Below are 18610 nucleotides of genomic sequence, written 5' to 3' on the forward strand. Positions count from 1 at the left end.
TTCTGTAACTCCTTTATCTAAATTTATCAATGTGGTAAAGAGTGCATTGGATTTGCACCAGGCATATGGTTTAGAGTTCATGGGTGGTACAATTTAAGTCAAATTGCCTTGAAGGCACCATTCATAAACACTTCGTTGATAAGAGCTGAGCTTTTTTTTCTGATCTCATCTGTACTATTTTATAGGAAATTTGGAGAAAAATGGTAGTGATGTGTTACTAAAATATTACTGTTTAAAATTCCAGATAACTAATGAGATTGTGCGACAGATGATGGAAATGGAAGGAATGTACAGCTTGGATAAGCCTGGAGATTTCACCACTATTGTTGATGTACAGCTCATAGCAGCAATGATCCATCCTGGAGGTGGTCGAAATGACATTCCACAACGTTTAAAAAGACAATTTACTGTGTTTAATTGCACATTGCCTTCAAATGCTTCAATAGACAAAATTTTTGGTATGACAGTTCTTGGTGTTTAATTTTTTATTGTATTACATAATGGACATAAACCATGCAAAACCTTGTTTAAGAGATAAAAAGGCTCAGTGTGAGGTAGGAGTAAGTATCTGAAATGGACAACTAAATACCAGAAACTAAATACTAAGAAGAATCATGTTTATAGCCTGTTGTAAGACTCAGGGATATTTAGAAATAGCCTTGTTGAAGGTTAGCTTTAGAGATAAGCTGACCTTTGTGTTCTGGTTTTCTTGACATAATTAATCAGAGAAATTTGAGCTAATGCATGATAGCACATTGATCATGGATTAACAATATAATATACTAAGTCAATGTAGCACTTTGCTATGTTAGTGAAAATGATATATTCTTTAGAGTATAACCTTACATTCTTTATTAAAGAATATTATTCTTCTTTCAAACATAATTATAATTCTTTTAAACATTTACAAATACTCAAGACATGTACACACCAGAGTTTTGTCATTGTTTTTGCCAAAACACAATCATATTATACACTTTTCCTATTCAACTTGAAGTTTTCTTTAATAATGTATAATGAACATCCTTTCAGGTCAGTAGTTATTAGTCTAACTCGTACTTTTTTAAAATTTGAAAATGATATTTTGACTAAATTTAGGCTCACACAAACTATTCCATAACAATTATATACATGGAGACATATAAGAGAGACTGACCCATGCATATGTGGTCATTAGTTGTTTGACATAGCAAGTACTATAGATGAGAAAAGAAAATTTTCCATAAATGATGCCAGAATACTTAGTAATTCTTATGTGAAAATAATGGAAATTGGACCCCTACTTCTCACCAAGCATTACAGTCAATATAGAAGTTTTGAAGATTTAAATATAGAAGGCAAAGCTGTAAAACATTTGGAAAAATTATTGGAAAATATCTGAATGATCTCTGGGTAGGAAAGATCTTCTCAAATGAGACTCAGAAAGCATAGACCATAAAGGGAGAAAATGATAAATTTGACTAAAATGAAAAGTTTTTGTTCATTCAAAAAGAACATTAAAAGAGTATTAATAAAATAAAGACAAGTCCGAAAATGGAAGAAAAAAATTTCAACATGTAACAAAGCAAAAGACTTAGTAATTTGAATACTTTGAGAGTTCCTATGAATCAATCAGATAAAAAGCAGACATCCTAATGTAAATATGGACCAAAAGTCAGGCACTTTGAGAAAACAAGATGACTAATAAACAAATGGTAAACATTAGAAATATGAACTTTTAAAACACCCGGGAAAAGCCATTTATAATCACTAGATTTGCAAAAATGAAAAATTCTGACCAAAAAATTGGGCATTGGTGAAAATGTGAAGCAAATGAGACTCTCCCCTGCTGGCGGGAGGATAAATTGCCACAAGCTCTTGATAATGACTGGACGTTATTACTGGTTGTAGAATGTGTGTACACCCACTGCCGTTCCACTTCCAAGTATATGCCAGTTCATCATTTTCTTCCTTTATGCTGATGCTTTTGAAATCTCATGTAAGAAGTCCTTTCCTACCTAGAGATCATATAGATGTTTGCCTATGTTTCCTTCCAAATGTTACATAGTTTTGTCTTCCATGTTTGAGTCCTTAGTCCATCTGTAGTTGATTTTGCACATGTGTGCCAGAAGACTTACACAAGAAGGTTCACAGAATAGTGTTCATGACAGCAAACACCGTGTAGTAACCCAAACATGTATCAACAGCAAAGTCAGATAAATACATGTGGTGTGGACGTATATGTTGTGCTCCACGGCTGTGAGTGTGAACAAACTCAGCTACATGCTTCAAAATAGATAAAGCCAAGAATTACAACACTAAGGGGAAAAAGCAAGTCACAGAGGAACCTATAATTCCATTAAATTGAATTTCAAAAATTAAAGTTAAAAGAAAGGGGTTAAAGTTCAAGAAAATAAGTGGCAGAGCTGTTGGGGAAAGCGAGTTGCTGATTCTCAGGAAGTCAAAGCAGAGGGCTACCTCTGGGGGGAGGAGGGATTGGACAAGAGACTTCTGATGTGCTGGGGCGTTGTGGTACTCCCCCAGTCCAGTGGTCTGTATGTGAGTGTTTGCTTACTTGTTAAACTATTTTGTACAGTCTTTGATATGGTTAATATTGAAAAAAAGGTACAGAAACACACTACAGGCTCAGAGACGTGAAATAACTGCCCAGTTATGTGGTGGTGATCCTGCTCTCTGGGGCTTCCCAAGTGGCATTAGTGGTAAAGAACCCGCCTGCCAATGCAGGAGACCCAAGTCTGATCCCTGGGTTAGGAAGATTCCCTGGAGGAGGGCATGGCAACCCACTCCAGTATTCTTGCCTGGAGAATCCCATGGACAGAGGAGCCCGGCGGGCTACAGTCCACAGGGTCGCAAAGGGTTGGACATGACTGAAGGGACTTAGCACACACACGGTCCTGTTTTCTGATTCCTGACCCCATACATCTTATATAGCACATTTGTGCCACAGGAAGTTGAAAATCTAGAATCAGAGGACTTCAGAAAGCAAAGAGGCCTTATAGGTGTCTAGCACAAGCACCCATGATTTTGGACCATTTCATGTTCCCTCAAGGCTGCCCTTCTTTGGTCTATATGAACAAAGCCCAGTTTCTCGGGCTGCCCCGCCCTTTGCAAACCTGCTCTGTGTCTCTGAGCAGATATTCATACTCACTGTGGTGATCATTTCTTTACTGAGGTATAGTTGATTTACAAGGTTGCGTTAGTTCCAGATGTACAGCAAAGTGATTCAGTTGTACGTACATATATATACATTTTTTTCAGATTCTTTTCCCTTATAGGTTATTACAAAGTGTTGAGTATAGTTCCCTGTGCTATACAGTGGGTCCTTGTTTGTTATCTATTTTATATATAATAGTAATATGTATATGGTAATCCCAGACTCCTAATTTATCCCCCTCTTTTCCCTTTGGAAACCTTATCTTTATTTTCTATGTGTGTGGGTCTGTTTTGTAAGTTCATCTGTATTATTTTTTTTTTTTAGATTCCACATATAAGAGATATCACGTTTGTCTTTGTTTTAGTATGATAATCTCTGGGCCCATCCATGTTGCTGCAAATGGCATTATCTCATTCTTTTTGATGGCTGAGTGATATTCCATTGTACATATGTACCACATCTTTATCTATTCATCTGTCAGTGGACATTTAGATTGCTTCCATGTCTTGGCTATATTCAGTAGTGCTACAGTGAACATTGGGTGCATGTATCCTTTCAAATTATGGTTTTCTCCAGATGTATGCTCAGGAGTTGGGTCGCTGGACCATATGGTAGCTCTGTTTTTAGTTTTTAGAGGAACCTCCATACTGTTCTCCATACTGGTTGTATCAGTTTACATTCCCATCACCTGTGGGAGGGCTGCTTTTCCTCCACACCCTCTACAGCATTTATTGTTTGTGGACTTTTTCATAACGGCCATTCTGACCAGTGTGATGTTTTACACCTGAAAATACCAGGATAGTGTGTGTTGACTATATTTCAACAAAAAATAAGTAAAATGGGAGTAATAATAATACCTACCTCAGATTCTTTCTCATAGGATGTTGGGGAAGTTAAAAGGGTTAATACATATAAAATACTTATCAGTGTGTACTAAGCTTTGCTGCTTCCACTGCTGAGTCCCCAGTCTTAGCTGATTGTTTGAGAGAAATTCTTCACACCTTGTAATGATTTATTCACTGGGATAAACATGTACTTTGTGATCTTGAAGTAAGCTTGTACTTTAAATCTTGTTTATTTTTCAGGAGTTATTGGCTGTGGGTATTTTGATTCTTGCAGAAGGTTCAAACCTGAAATATGTGAGATGATTTTGAATTTGGTTTCAGCGAGCAGAGTGCTGTGGCAGTGGACTAAGGTACAAAATCGTCCGTTATCAGTAATCAGAAAAAAAATAAAGTCACTAATTTTTCAGTCTAGTTCTCACCTTGTGTCTCAGAAAGTTCTCATCACATATTGGGTAGTAGTGTTTTTTCAGGAAAAGACAAATTAGGGGCTCGAATAGATTTATGACACCTTTTCCTTCCAGGGAGCAAATATTCTGACTGAATGATGCTTTCCATATGTATGAGATATTACTGTAAACCAGACATTGCATTCAAGATAAAGTAGAATTTTACTGAAATGAGAACACTGCTTTTCTACTTGTTTCTCTGATTTGTAACTCTTTATATGTCTGTCTTCCTCTCCCAACCCCCAAGAACCAAACTGTGTCAGACACTCAGATGTTCACTGAGTGACTACATGGGTTTCCAGATTTTCTTAGCTGGTCAGGACTTAAAGTCCAACTTGTGGTTTCCTCTGAGGTGGAGCATGAATTAGTAAATGCATACAATGTACTTAATAACGTAGTCTAGATTTTACTACAGATGCCGTAAGTAATCAATGCTGTAAGTAAAACTCAGGGAGCATTGTAGCTGTCACCAGATGTCTGAAGGTAGACTCATGAAAAAGTAATTAAAGATAGGTCAGAGATTTAAACACACACACACACACAAATAAACAGTTTTGATATATGTGCTAAAAAAAAGTGGTTAAGGAGATGAGGATTAATTGTCATAGTTCATACGTTCATTTGGCCATTTACGCACATCTGGATAGAAGCTGATGTCCTGGGGAAACCTGGAGTGTGGCAGCTTCTCAGACCCCTGGGTGGACTGGGGGATTTCTTCCATGCAACCCCACTGCAGTGACCAGTTCTTTGCATGGGGCCTGCTCCAGACTGGAGTTTCAGAAGGTCTGAATGTCTGAGGTAATTCTCTGTCATAAGATCCATCTTTTTCCAGTGGGAGTGTTGTTCAATTTAATATGCCCTTGTACATATTTTTCTGGAAGGCTTTGGCCTTCCTGGTATCTTTCCATCAGAGCTTCTTTTATGAGTGTTAATCAGATCCACTTCCTCATCTTTCTTTATCTCTTTAACATGTTTTGCACAAGTTCTCATTTCCACTGCTCTCATCAAGGTCATCAAAGACCACAATCTTACCAAATCCAGAGGCTGATTTCGTCTTCCTCTGACTTGACCCTTTAGTGGCATTTGATCCCTCTAAACACATTCTTCTCTTGGCTTCAGAGAAGCCTCGTGCTTCTTACCTCACTGGCTGCCTTCTCTAAATCCCCACTCTCCCCCTCCTCTAAGTACTGGGGTGCACCTGATCTCCATCCTGGAACCTCATCTCTGCCTCTATTATTACCCAGGGAGCCTCATCCAGCTTAGTGGCTTTAAATGCCATCTCTGGGCTGATGACTTCAAAATCAATACCTCCATCCCAGGCCTCTCTCCCCACCTCCAGACTTGTTTCTAATGGGCTTACTTAGTAGACACCAACACTTTGATGTCTAGTAATGATCTCAAAGTTAACGTGTCTGTAAATAGGATCCTCTCTCAGACTTTCGCATCTGAATTATCCTGCTTCTCAGGCTAAAACACAGGACTCCATCCTTGATTTCTCTCTCTCATTCCCTACATCCAATCCATCGGCGAGGCTTAGTAAGCAGGCTTTCAAAATAGTATATCCAGAGGTTGAATGCTTACTGCCACCTGTGATCACTCTGATAGACGTTTCCATTACCTGCCCTCTAGACCAGGCAGCAGCTTCCTAATCAGTCTCCTTGTCCTCCTAGAATCTGTTCTTTATGTGGTCCTAAAAATGCTTTTTTAAAAGTACATCAGAGATCATTATTCCCTTTGTTTTAAAAGATATTCTTTTAAAAAAATAAATGATGCTACTTCTCCATTTTATTTATTTATTTTTGGCCCCATAGTGTAGGCATATGGGATCTCAGTTCCCTGACCAGGGATCAAACCCGTGTTCCCCACAGTGGAAGCATGGAGTCTTAAGCACTGGACCACCAGGGAAGTTGCTCCTTACTCAATCTTAAAATCACCAGTAGATTCCCAGTTACACTGCAGTGAAACATTCCACCTACCCTCTGGTCTGTCAACCTGAGTTGGCCCCTGCTCACTGCTCAGTGGCTCAGTGACTCAGTAAAGAATCCACCTGCAATTCAGGAGACCCAGGTTTGATCCCTGGTTGGGAAGATTTCCTGGAGTAGGAAATGGTAACCCACTCCAGTATTCTTGCTGGGAAAATCCTGTAGACAGAGGAGCCTGGCAGGCCATAGTCCATAGTCGCAAAGAGTCAGACATGACTGAGCCATTGAACATACATAAACACCCTTCTTCCCTCCCATTGTTCTTCTCCAGCCACACTGCCCTTCTCACTTTTTTCTTGAACACCCCCAAGTTTTTCATGCTTCTGGACCTTAGTACTTTGACACTTCTCATCATCTTACCCTCAGAGGGCTTTCTTAGATGATTTTCTCTAAAATAATTGTCCATGACCTCATTGCAGGCCTTATCTGTCTCCTGATCCTTCATTTGTTCTTACTATGACTTTTATCATGATTATTTGTCTGTTAGTTTATATTTGTTTCCAATTTATTGCCAGGCCCTCCCACTTGAATAGGCCCCTGATGGCAGCAGATTTAGCTGTCCTATTTACCATGATATCTTGGTAAGGGTAGTGGGAAATACTCAAAAATAGTCATAAAAAAATGAATGAATCTTCCTCCTCTCCCTAGCCTCAAATAAGCAGCCTTCTTTGTATCTTTTCTTCAAATTTCCCATTTTCACAAAGCACTCTTTAATCCATTCATGCCTAGTATATCTCTTTACTTTTTTATTACTTTACATAGCTTTAAAGCAGAAGCAGGTGAGAAAAGAAAGAAGTTGACAAAAATTAAAAGAAATTGTTGAAAGATAAGGTAAGAAGCAGATTAATAAATCAGAAAGAATAGGGTAAGAAAGGACTTCATTTAATTCTCTCTAATGGTTGCTTAAGTTGCCAACAGCTGCCATCATAGCTGCAGTCTTTTACAGGAAAGAAAAAAAGTAATGTTCACATAGCCTTATCCCTTTATTTTTGCATATTTGTAATATAAGTGCATGCTTTACAATTTGGTGAGTAGTATGAACATTTAACCTTGGAATGGAACTGAAAGCAAAGAGGGAAAGTGAAAGGTGATTACTAACATATCATTTCTCTTTATTCTGTCTTCGCTTGCTACCTGCTGTTTTTAACGTGCACTGTGAATTAGCCTGTAGAAATTACTCTGTAAACTCAGTAGGGTACTTTTTCAATATAGAAAGGGCATATTCCATGAATAAATGCTAAAGAAAGCATTTACTTTCCCGAATTACTCATATGGAAAGTTTGCTTTATATTTCCAGAGTTCTCATTGTTTCACTTTCAAAATGATGCTGATGGTATCAATCACAATCTTTACACTTGGGCAGCAATACTTCCCATACCTAATGCGTCAAGTTTATCCGTTAACTGGTATCTCTTTGTATAAGAATGTAGAAGGTGTCATAAGCTTTGCCTATTTGGATTTAGAAGTGGGTAGAAACAATAAGTAACTTAGTGTTCAAACAAACAAGCAAAACCCACAAAACCCACTAAGTAATTATAGCTGCATATCAGACTTGCCTGCCAATTCTGTTGTGGATATAGAGATATATGAAAGCATCTTGACTAAGTTTGAATCCATAAGTGAAATCTAGATTATGATAAACAAATGTATTTGTGGAAATCCAAATGCACTCAGGACCTTAATCAAAGCAACCTATAAAAGATGGTTTTTATTGACTAGATTCTTAACCACATGACCACCAGCTCACAATCAGTTTTTTTGTTATGACATATTTCCATTTTGACTGTGTGGATCACAACAAATTGTGGAAAATTCTTAAAGAGATGGGAATACCAGACCACCTTATCTTCCTCCTGAGAAACCTGTATGCAGGTCAAGAAGCAACAGTTAGAACTGGACATGGAATAACAGACTGGTTCAAAATTGGAAAAGGAGTACATCAAGGCTGTGTATTGTCACCCTGCTTATTTAACTTATATGCAGAGTACATCATGTGAAATGCTGGGCTGGATGAAGCACAAGCTAGAATCAAGATTGCTGGGAGAAATATCAGTAACCTCAGATATGCAGATGACACCACCCTTATGGCAAAAAGCAAAGAGGAACTAAAGAGCCTCTTGATGAAGGTAAAAGAGGAGAGTGAAAAAGCTCTTTTAAAACTCACCATGAAAAAACTAAGATCATGGCATCCAGTCCCATCACTTCATGACAAATAGATGGGAAAACAGTGGAAACAGTGGCAGACTTTATTTTCTTGGGCTCTAAAATCACTGTAGATGGTGACTGCAGCCATGAAATTGAAAGATGCTTGCTCCTTGGAAGAAAAGCTATGACAAACCTAGTCAGCATATTAAAAAGCAGAGACATCACTTTGCCAACACAGGTCCTTATAGTCAAAGCTGTGGTTTTTCCGGTAGTCATTTGTGGGTGTGAGAGTTGAACCATAAAGAAGGCTGAGCACCAACGAATTGATGCCTTCTAACTGTAGTGCTGGAGAAGACTCTTGAGAGTCCCTTTTTCAGCAAGGAGATCAAACTAGTCAATCCTAAAGGAAATTAATCCAGAATATTCATTGGAGGGACTGACACTGAAGCTGAAGCTCCAATGCTTTGGCCACCCGATGTGAAGAGCCGACTCACTGGAAAAGACCCTGATGCTGGAAAAGACTGAGGGCAAGAGGAGAAGGGGGCAACAGAGGATGAGATGGTTGGATGGCATCATTGGCTCAATGGACATGAGTCTGAGCAAACTCTGGGAGATGGTGAAGAACAGGGAAGCCTGGCGTGCTGCCGTCCATGGGGTCACAAAGAGTCGGACATGACTGAGCAACTGAACAACGGTAACAATAATTTCTATAGACACACTAATATGGGTAATAATGACTAGGGATGCTTATTCTTACAATTCACAGTTTTTAAAAACTCAAGGAACGATGGCTTGATCAAAGTCAACTCATAGGGTAGAACAAGAGTTGGAATCTGCATCTAGTACATTATCTTGAGTCCATCCTATTCAAAGTGTTATGGTCTTTTAAATTATATTTTGGTTTATTTATGATGTGTTTATTCCATAAATGCTGTAACAAAAATATAAACTTAATTTATTTGCTCAGTCTATTTTATGTAAAATTGGAACTGTGAAATAAAATCATTCTATAAGGTTTTTAGTTTTATCTTGAATTGAAATTGAAGAGTGTTACTTTTTCTCCCAACTCTAGGTGAAGATGCTGCCTACTCCTTCTAAATTTCATTACATTTTCAATCTTCGAGATCTTTCCCGAATTTGGCAAGGAATGTTAACCATAAAAGCCGACGAGTGTGATTCAGTTCATATTCTTCTGTCACTTTTCAAACATGAGTGCAACAGAGTAATTGCTGACAGGTGTATATTGCAGTGCTTGAGTTTAAATGTAATATATAAGCAGTTTATACTAGATTAACTCCTGCATTATCTACTCAAATAAGTAGAATATTTTCTTAAATTGCTCTGAGGCTTGTGACGCATGGATGTCATTTCCCACCTGCTGGTCACCTTGAAAAAAACACTCAACTAATTTCCTTAAGTATTATTTCAATAAGACATTTAAAAAATATGCCCATGTTATCGGCACGTTGACAACATTCAGAGGCAAATTTTAGTTATGTATAGTTTCTAAAAAAACTTGAAATGTGTGTAGTGAGAGCTCTGTTGCATGATGACATTTGGTACATAAACTAAGTCATCTTTCTGAGCCTCTGTTCTCTCCTCTATAAAATATGACGGTAATGCTGGTCTTCTTGTTGACCAGCTGGTCACAGCTGACTCTTTGGCAACTCCATGGACTGTAGCCCATCCAGTTCCTCCGTCCATGGGATTTCCCAGGCAAGAATGCTAGATTGGGTTGCCATTTCCTTCTCCAGGGGATCTTCCTGAGCCAAGGAGTTGAACCTGAGTCTCCTGCCTTGGCAGGTGGATTCTTTACCGGTGAGCCCCCAGAGAAACCCAGTGCTGTTCTTACAAAGCTGTGAAGGACCTCCTACGATGTCTCACATAAAGTGGCCTCTGTCACACATGAGTCCCACTCCTTCCTCCCTTCCCCCTCTGATGTTACAAGTGTGAAAAGTACCTGTGTACGCGGGGTGCGCACAGACCCAGAAAGACGATGCTCACCCACTACTGGCTGTCAGATCTCCTCTTCTGCTGCAAGTTTCAGGGATCTCGGGCCTCACCCAAGGGACTTACCTGTTTTGTTAAAGAAAAAAATCAATCACACTTGTTAAAACAATAAGACACTCACCCTTTATTCAAGACTATTGTGATAGATATAGGGACTATACAGTGAGGTTTTGCAGTAGGGGTGAGAAATTGGGCTTAACTCCGAATACAAGCAGGGAAAAGTGGGAATTTATAACTGGGGAACATGATGGGGGAGTTTGGACGGGAAATTACTAAGAGGAAATAAGGGGGTTATGGGAGGATTCTGCCTAAACTCGGAGAAGGCATTGGCAACCCACTCCAGTACTTTGCCTGGACAGTCCCATGGATGGAGGAGCTTGGTAGGATGCAGTCCATGGGGCTGCTAAGAGTCAGACATGACTGAGTGTTTTCACTTTCACTTTTCACTCTCATGCGTTGGAGAAGGAAATGGCAACCCACTCCAGTGTTCTTGCCTGGAGAATCCCAGGGACGGGGGAGCCTGGTGGGCTGCCGTCTATGGGGTCGCACAGGGTCGGACATGACTGAAGTGACTTAGCAGCAGCATCTGCCTAAACTGATCTAACGGGATTCTTGCTAAAAATGGGTGATGCAAAGAAGGACATGGAAGTCCAAGATTTGGGGCCTAGTTGGGAAGAGGATTCAGAGGAACTTAAGTCTGGTCAAAGAGAGAGACAGTCAGTATTTTCTGTAAGTGACATTGTCAGTGTTATAACTCTCTTGGATGGAGTTCGGTCTGCCTCTGGTCAGAAGGCTGAACATACTGTTTCTGTGTTTTGAGGTAATGGATGTACAGGGTGAGGGCTGAGAAGATGTGGAGAGAGGGTAAAACCATGTTCAGTTAGAACAGATGCCTTCCTAGTTTGCATTTCTTACTCCTGTATTTTTCTTTTAGATTTATAACACCTGAGGATGAGCAGTGGTTTAATACACAACTTGTTCGTTCAGTTGAAGAAAATATTAGCCCAGATGTGGCGTCATATATTCTTCCTGAACCATACTTTGTAGATTTTCTCCGTGAGATGCCTGAACCAACTGGAGATGAACCTGAAGACACCACATTTGAAGTGCCCAAAGTCTATGAATTGGTATTTATTTTCAGGCTTTTTCGATCACTCATCTAGCTAGATATTTCTCCCTGCACTGGAGTCCCACTTTAGAGTTATCATAATTTCTACAATAGTTATATGTTGTGTTTCATGTCATCATACACCAAGTGAAATATTTATTTCAAAGAAATTTAGCAGCAGTCCCATTAAAGTCAGGTATAAGACAAGTATGTGTGCAGTTATCTCGATTACTTAATATTGTTTTGAAAGTTCTAGGCAGTGCAACAAAATGACAAGAAGAAAATAGATGTAATTATCAGATAGGAAAAAGCAAAAGTGTTATTACTGACAGATATGATTATCTCTTAATATAATCCAAGAGATTTTAAAAAAATCAGTTTCAGCTACTAAGAGTTCAGTTATATGACCAAGTGTGATATAAATCTGTAACTGAATAAATATCCTCTATATTAGCCAATGGACCATATCCAGCCTACTGCCTATTTTTGTCAGATTTGTGAGCTAAGAAGGGTTTTGCATTTTTAAATAGGTAGAAAAAAAATCAAAGAATAATAATATTGTGTGACACATGAACATTACACAGAATTCAAATTTCAGTGTTCACAAGTCAAGTTGTATTGGAACACAACCAAGTCCATTTGTTTATATATTGTCTATGACTGCTTTTGTACTATTAAAGTGGAGTTGAATGACCATATGGGCCACAAAGTCTAAAATATTTACTATCTTGCCCTTTATAGAAAAAGGATTGCCATCTCTTGCCAATAATCTGAAGATAGGAAATACAGCATAAAAGTATTTCATTCAGTTAGCAACAAATATGTAAAACATCTAGGAATAAATGTGATAAAACTTTACTTGGTTAAATGGCAACACATTGTCTTCCGTAAGTTAATGTATAGATTTAATGATGCTTGAAACAAGACTCCAGAGAGATTTTTTTTTAAACAGGGTCACATAGAGTAATTTTGAAATGCATGTTTGGTCAAAGAGTTAAATGGGGAGCAACCATTTGCAAAAGAAATAAGTGAATATTGATTTCAGAATAATTTGACTACATAAGCAATGTAAAATTTCTATATATTTTTAAAGCTCCATAAGCACTGTTAAGAAGCAAATAAAAACTGAGAAATACATTTGTTATATTACAGCCTTAATTAACATGGATAGTAGTTGGTGCTGGGATTCTTAAAGGAAAAGGTCAAGAATAATTTCATTTTGGAAACCAACCAATCAGGTTTCAGGATCTGAAAATGGAAATAACTGAAAGTCAATTCATTCATGACAAATTTTTGGAAATCCATTAGGTTTAACTTTTTTTTTTTTTAAGAATTAGTTGTGAATATCTTTACAATTACAGCATTCTTGAATTTTGGATCTTAAATATTATTTTTCTCCCTCCCTACTCTTAGGTACCATCCTTTGAATTTCTGTCTGAAAAACTCCAGTTTTACCAGAGACAGTTCAATGAAATCATTAGAGGAACATCTCTTGATCTGGTGTTTTTTAAAGATGCAATGACTCATCTTATTAAGGTTCTTACTACTGATTGTTCACTGATGTAAATAGATAATGTAAAAGCTTAGTGAATTTCACAGATAAGCATTTTTAGAGAAATATGGTATCTGATAGTTAACAGAAGAGAATCTATAGGTTATGTCAGTTCACTCTCTCACAAAACAAAGGCTTAATCAGACACCCCTTGTTTGAATCCATCTATATGACAGCAAATGTTTTTCAAGGACAAACTGATGGGTTTTGTGTTTGACTCGCTGAGTCAAAGAGTTTTACCTTTTTAGATAGTAAGCTGGAGAACCCTATGAAAAAAAATATTCCCTCAAACTATGTTTTGGTGTAATGGAAATCCTCTTGCCCATGGAGGAAATGTTGATGTGTTTAAAAAATGTCGATTTCATGATTGACTTACAGACTATGGAGAAAAGGGAAATGTGGCTATACAGGACTGATAAAAGTAGGAACCAACTGGAGGCATCACCTAAAAGGAGTATGGCTTGGATCCAGGTGTGAAAGTCTGCAGGAAGGAGTTGTTTGACTGTGTAACTTATAGATAAAAAGGAGTTTCTCCAACAAATTGGAATAGGAAGTTTTCGTAAAGAGGAGACAGTTAACTCTGTATTTATTATAGAATCGTCCTCTGCAAAATTGGTGAATTAACATTCATCTGTTCAACAATTAATTATTATTTAAAAAAATATTTGTTTATTTATTTAGGCCATGTTGGGTCTTAGTTGTGGCACGTGGGATCTTTCATCATGGCACATGGACTTCCTAGTTGTGGCACATGGGCTTAGTTGTTCTGAGGCATGTGGGATCTTAGTTTCCAGACCAGGGATTGAACCTGAGTTCCTTGCATTGCAAGGCAAATTCCCAACCACTAGACCACCAGGGAAGTCCCAACAAATAATTATTGAGTACTCACTGTGGCTTGGTCTTAGGGGCCTGTTCTTGGTGCAAAACCACATAAGTGATTAACGTCTTTAAAATATAATAGTAGATTTGACATATATCAAGGTGTCTGCCCCCTGTAAAACTTGAATTTTCAAAAATTCTTCGTTGTGGTGATAAATGAATTTAATGATCCATCTAGATTTTCTTCTAATCAGTGGTATTAATATAAAAGACAACTTTTTAGCAATGTCTCCAACTGACATGCATAAGATTCAAACCACAATTTGGACCTTATCCTCTCTGTGAGGGAATCTCCTTAGAAAAGCAACACAAGGCTAAGGGCTGTTTCCCTAAGTTTTTTCTACAGATATTTCCATGACTCCATTGTAAGTAGAATATTGATACTTTTAAAAAATTTTCACTGGCAGAGATATGGTAGAGGTAGCATTTGTTGTAGAGCTAAGTAGCATTTGTTTTCTGCTTAAGTCAGTGTGTTAGACTGATGATAATAAGCAAACAGTTCTAAACTGCTCTCTGTAAATTGGGAAGAGCAGTTCCATTAGCCGTTGAGTCTGAAAATAATAAAATTACACACACAGAAAAACATGTTAAAATAGGAGATAGGAAAGCCAATTTGCACTCTTTTTCCTGATGTAAATATAGATGGGCAATGAAAGAACTGGAATTGAATAAATCAATATGAAACCTTTTACATTAAATGAAAAAGTCTAATGTAGTCTCGAAGCATGTGGTCAAACCTTGGACCCATTTATTGAAAGCAGATGTAAACAGATGAATTCTATTTTCAAATATATACTATTTTATTTCAAAACAGATTTCAAGAATAATCCGAACATCATGTGGAAATGCGTTGCTTGTGGGTGTCGGTGGTTCAGGAAAACAAAGTCTTTCAAGATTGGCCTCTTTTATAGCTGGGTATCAAATATTCCAGATAACATTAACCAGGTAGGATAAAATGAAACATGCCAATATGTTTTTTTCTCTATTGTTGATTTCACTGGAACGAAATGTTTGCTTAAAAAATTACGTATATAATTATGATTGATTCACGTCATTGTATGGCAGAAAACAACACAACATTGTAAAGCAATTATCCTCCAACTAAAAAATGAAATAAAATTTTTAAAAATTACAATAGGATTTATCTGGAGGTTCAGTGGTTAAGACTCCATGTTTCTACCGCTGGGGGCAACAGTTTGATCCCTGGTCAGGAAACTGAGATCCTGCATGCTGCTGGGCATAGCCAAATAAACAAAAATAAAAAAGATTACAACAATTTATTGTATTCCTTTTTCAAGTAAACATTTTTGTTTCAGGGTAATATGCATTTAAAAAAATGTTCACAAATCATGGGTGTCAAAAAGTAAGTACACCTATGTAGTTAGTTCACAGATAAAGAAATAAAACATCACTAGCACCCAGAAGTACACCGTGGGTCTTGTCCCAGTCACCACCCTCCTAAGGGGAACAATATTCTAACTTCTAAGATTTATTTTGCCTATTTTTTAGCTTTATGTTAGTCAAATCATATGGGGTTTACTTTTTAGTGTCCAGTTTTTGTTGCTTGCATGGTGTTTGTGAGATTCATCCATGGTGCTACATGCAGCAGTAGTTTATTCATTTTTATTGCTGTGGAGCCTTCCATTTTATCACATATTGCCATAATTTGTTTATCCATCGTACTGCTGATAAACATTTGCGGGGTTTTTGTTTTGCAAATACAGCTGTTATGAATATTCTTGCACATGTCTGAGTATACTCCTCGAGATAGAAGTGCTGGGTAAAACAATGCAGGGGGAGTGAGGAGAAGAGGCCAGGCAGAGGAGGAAATCTGGAGTGGTTTCCACTCCAGGGGGAGAATTAGCCTAAAAACAAGATTAAAGCGTGAAGAGTGGTGTCAAACCTTTGAGTGGATCAGATGGGGGCAGAAGCCACATTGCATCAAGGAAGTGAAGAAGCAAATATAAACAAATTTAAAAACTCCTCAAGAGACTTAGCTATGAAAGAAAGCGGTGAGAGGGATCTGGACCTAGAGAGGGTGTGCTGTGACCATGTCTATATATTGTAAAAGCAATGCCTAACCGTCAGCTTAATTTTAAAAAATGAGCAAAATGGCTTTGTGACTTCATTGAGTGGTCAGTGAGACGGTTGTCTAACAACACTGGGCACTTCTGAGTAAGGATGTGGACTATGTCACTCTCATAGGTGCAGCTACTTCTCAGTAAACCAACTTACCGGCTTCCCGTTTTAATGAGTTCTCCCCCGTGGCAATTATTTTGAGGGAATATATTGTCTCTTTTTGATAGTGTTCTTTTGCTGAGGTCTACAATATTAACTATAATTCCACCCAGAAGGGCTTCACTTCCTCTCCTAATTTAAAAATAAGCTATGACATCTCTTATATGCAGAATCTAAAAAGAAATGATACAGATGAACTTACTTACAAAACAAAAACAGACTCACAGACTTAGAGAATGAACTTACGGTTGCCAGGGGGAAGAATGGGAGGTAGGGATAGTTAGGGAGTTTTGGATGAATATGTACACACTGCTTTATTTAAAATTGATAATCAACAAGGACCTACTGTATAGCACAGGGAACTCTGCTCAATGTTATGTGGCAGCCTGGAAGAGAGGGGAATCTGGGGGAGAATGGATACATGTATATGTATGTGCGAGTCTCATTGCTGTCCCCCTGAAACTGTCACGGTGTTGTTAACTGGCTAGACTCCAGTACAAAATAAAAAGGTTAAAAAAATAAAAATAAGCTATTTATACATTTAAGTGTAGTTAAGCTACATCATCTCAAATGCCCATAACAACCTTTACAGGTTGGTAATTATCTTATTTTGCAGATGAGGAAACAAGCTGTAAAACATGAAGGGACTTTTATAAAACTGCAGGGCAGGGATTTGAACTCTGGTCTTCCTGGTTTTAAAGCCTGTAGTCTTTCCATTAGACCCTATGAATTACACAGAACTCCTTATTACTTGCACTGTGAAACCTCCTTCAAATAAGAACTTCTTTATAATCCCTTTCACTGGCATCTACCTATGAGGATTTACAAGCCGCACTTAAGAAAATGTCTGCTTTGTTTTTACACATCACATGACTTCTGGTAGCACATGCGTTTAGTAGAAAACAGGATAAACAAGAAAAACAGAGACCAAGCTCATCTCTCTTCAGAATCTGTGACCACATAATTATAACATTTCTATGATTTATATCACATTGCATAATGCATCTCTGAATCCAGTTGCTTAGTGCGGTGTGCAAATTACCATTATGTATAATTTATCACTAATTTTATTTATAATTTATCTATACCTTTTTACCAATCTAAGCTCATCCAAATATCTGATTAGTTTTATTTTTTTTCAGTTTTTTTAATCTTTTTTAAAAAAATTTTCATTTATTTTTATTAGTTGGAGGCTAATTACTTTACAATATTGTGGTGGTTTTTGCCATACATTGACATGAATCAGCCATGGATTTACATGTGTTCCCCACCCTGAACCCCCCTCCCACCTCCCTCCCCATCCCATCCCTTGTCCAGGTTGGATGCATGAGACAAGTGCTCTGATTAGTTTTAAATATTCAATATATATTCACTTGGGCAAAAAATATCTGTTGGCTGAGGACTGTTGGATTGTAGGGAATAAAAGTTTTTTCCTTGTTCCCAATTATTCTTTCTGAGTCACTTCTGGTAAATTCCCCACTAACTTCTCAAGCTAAATAAAACCTATTTATTTAGAGTGGTAATGTACAGCTGTTTAGCTCTGTGTTTTCTAGCAGGCACTATTAACTTAGAATCTATTGGAGCAGGTGCAGATTATGCTGTAATTATCATGGGTTATATTGTGTTTTGAGATAAATGATGACTATATTTTCATTTTAAACTTTCTGCTCCTTCTCTTCTTAGGTCTTATAATGTGAGTAATCTCACAGATGATTTAAAAGCCTTGTATAAAGTTGCTGGTGCTGATGGCAAAGGCATCACTTTTATCTTTACTGACAATGAAATAAAAGATGAGGCATTTCTAGAATATCTCAACAACCTGCTATCTTCAGGGGAGGTATGTCTCCAAAGTAGAGAAAGAAGTTATATTTTAAAAATGTAAATCTGAATAGAGAAAGCAGCAATCTTTCAGAAGCGAGGTATTTAGGGACTTCCCTGGAGGTCCAGTGGCTAAGACTCCGAACTCCCAACGCAGGGCGCCCAGGATCAATCCCTAGTCAGGGAAGTAGGTACCACATGCTACAACTGGAGTTTGCATGTTGCAGCACAGATCCTGAATGACTGCAGCTAAGACCTGGCACAGCCACATAAATAAAGAATAATGATTAAAAAAAGAAGTGAAGCCATTTCGCACACATTTTTCATTTTAGAAATGATTAACACATGAGGTTCAATAGATTTCTTTTTTGAAGTTTCTGTAAAATTCACTTCAGTTCCGTTCAGTTCAGTCACTCAGTCATGTCCGACTCTT

General features: G+C 37.7%; 1 protein-coding gene across 1 annotated transcript in view; it reads left to right on the forward strand.

Annotated features, from left to right (window-relative positions):
- DNAH8 (dynein axonemal heavy chain 8) overlaps positions 1–18610 on the forward strand; it is a 315169-nt gene that overhangs the window by 163671 nt on the left and 132888 nt on the right. Inside the window, exons 53-59 of the mRNA XM_065912223.1 lie at positions 245–458; positions 4240–4349; positions 9645–9808; positions 11517–11709; positions 13104–13226; positions 14936–15066; positions 18043–18196. Of these exons, the coding sequence (XP_065768295.1) occupies positions 245–458; positions 4240–4349; positions 9645–9808; positions 11517–11709; positions 13104–13226; positions 14936–15066; positions 18043–18196 (1089 nt within the window). The remainder of the gene's footprint in view (positions 1–244; positions 459–4239; positions 4350–9644; positions 9809–11516; positions 11710–13103; positions 13227–14935; positions 15067–18042; positions 18197–18610) is intronic.

The sequence above is a fragment of the Muntiacus reevesi genome, chromosome 20, assembly GCF_963930625.1.
Source record: "Muntiacus reevesi chromosome 20, mMunRee1.1, whole genome shotgun sequence".
NCBI lineage: Eukaryota > Metazoa > Chordata > Mammalia > Artiodactyla > Cervidae > Muntiacus > Muntiacus reevesi.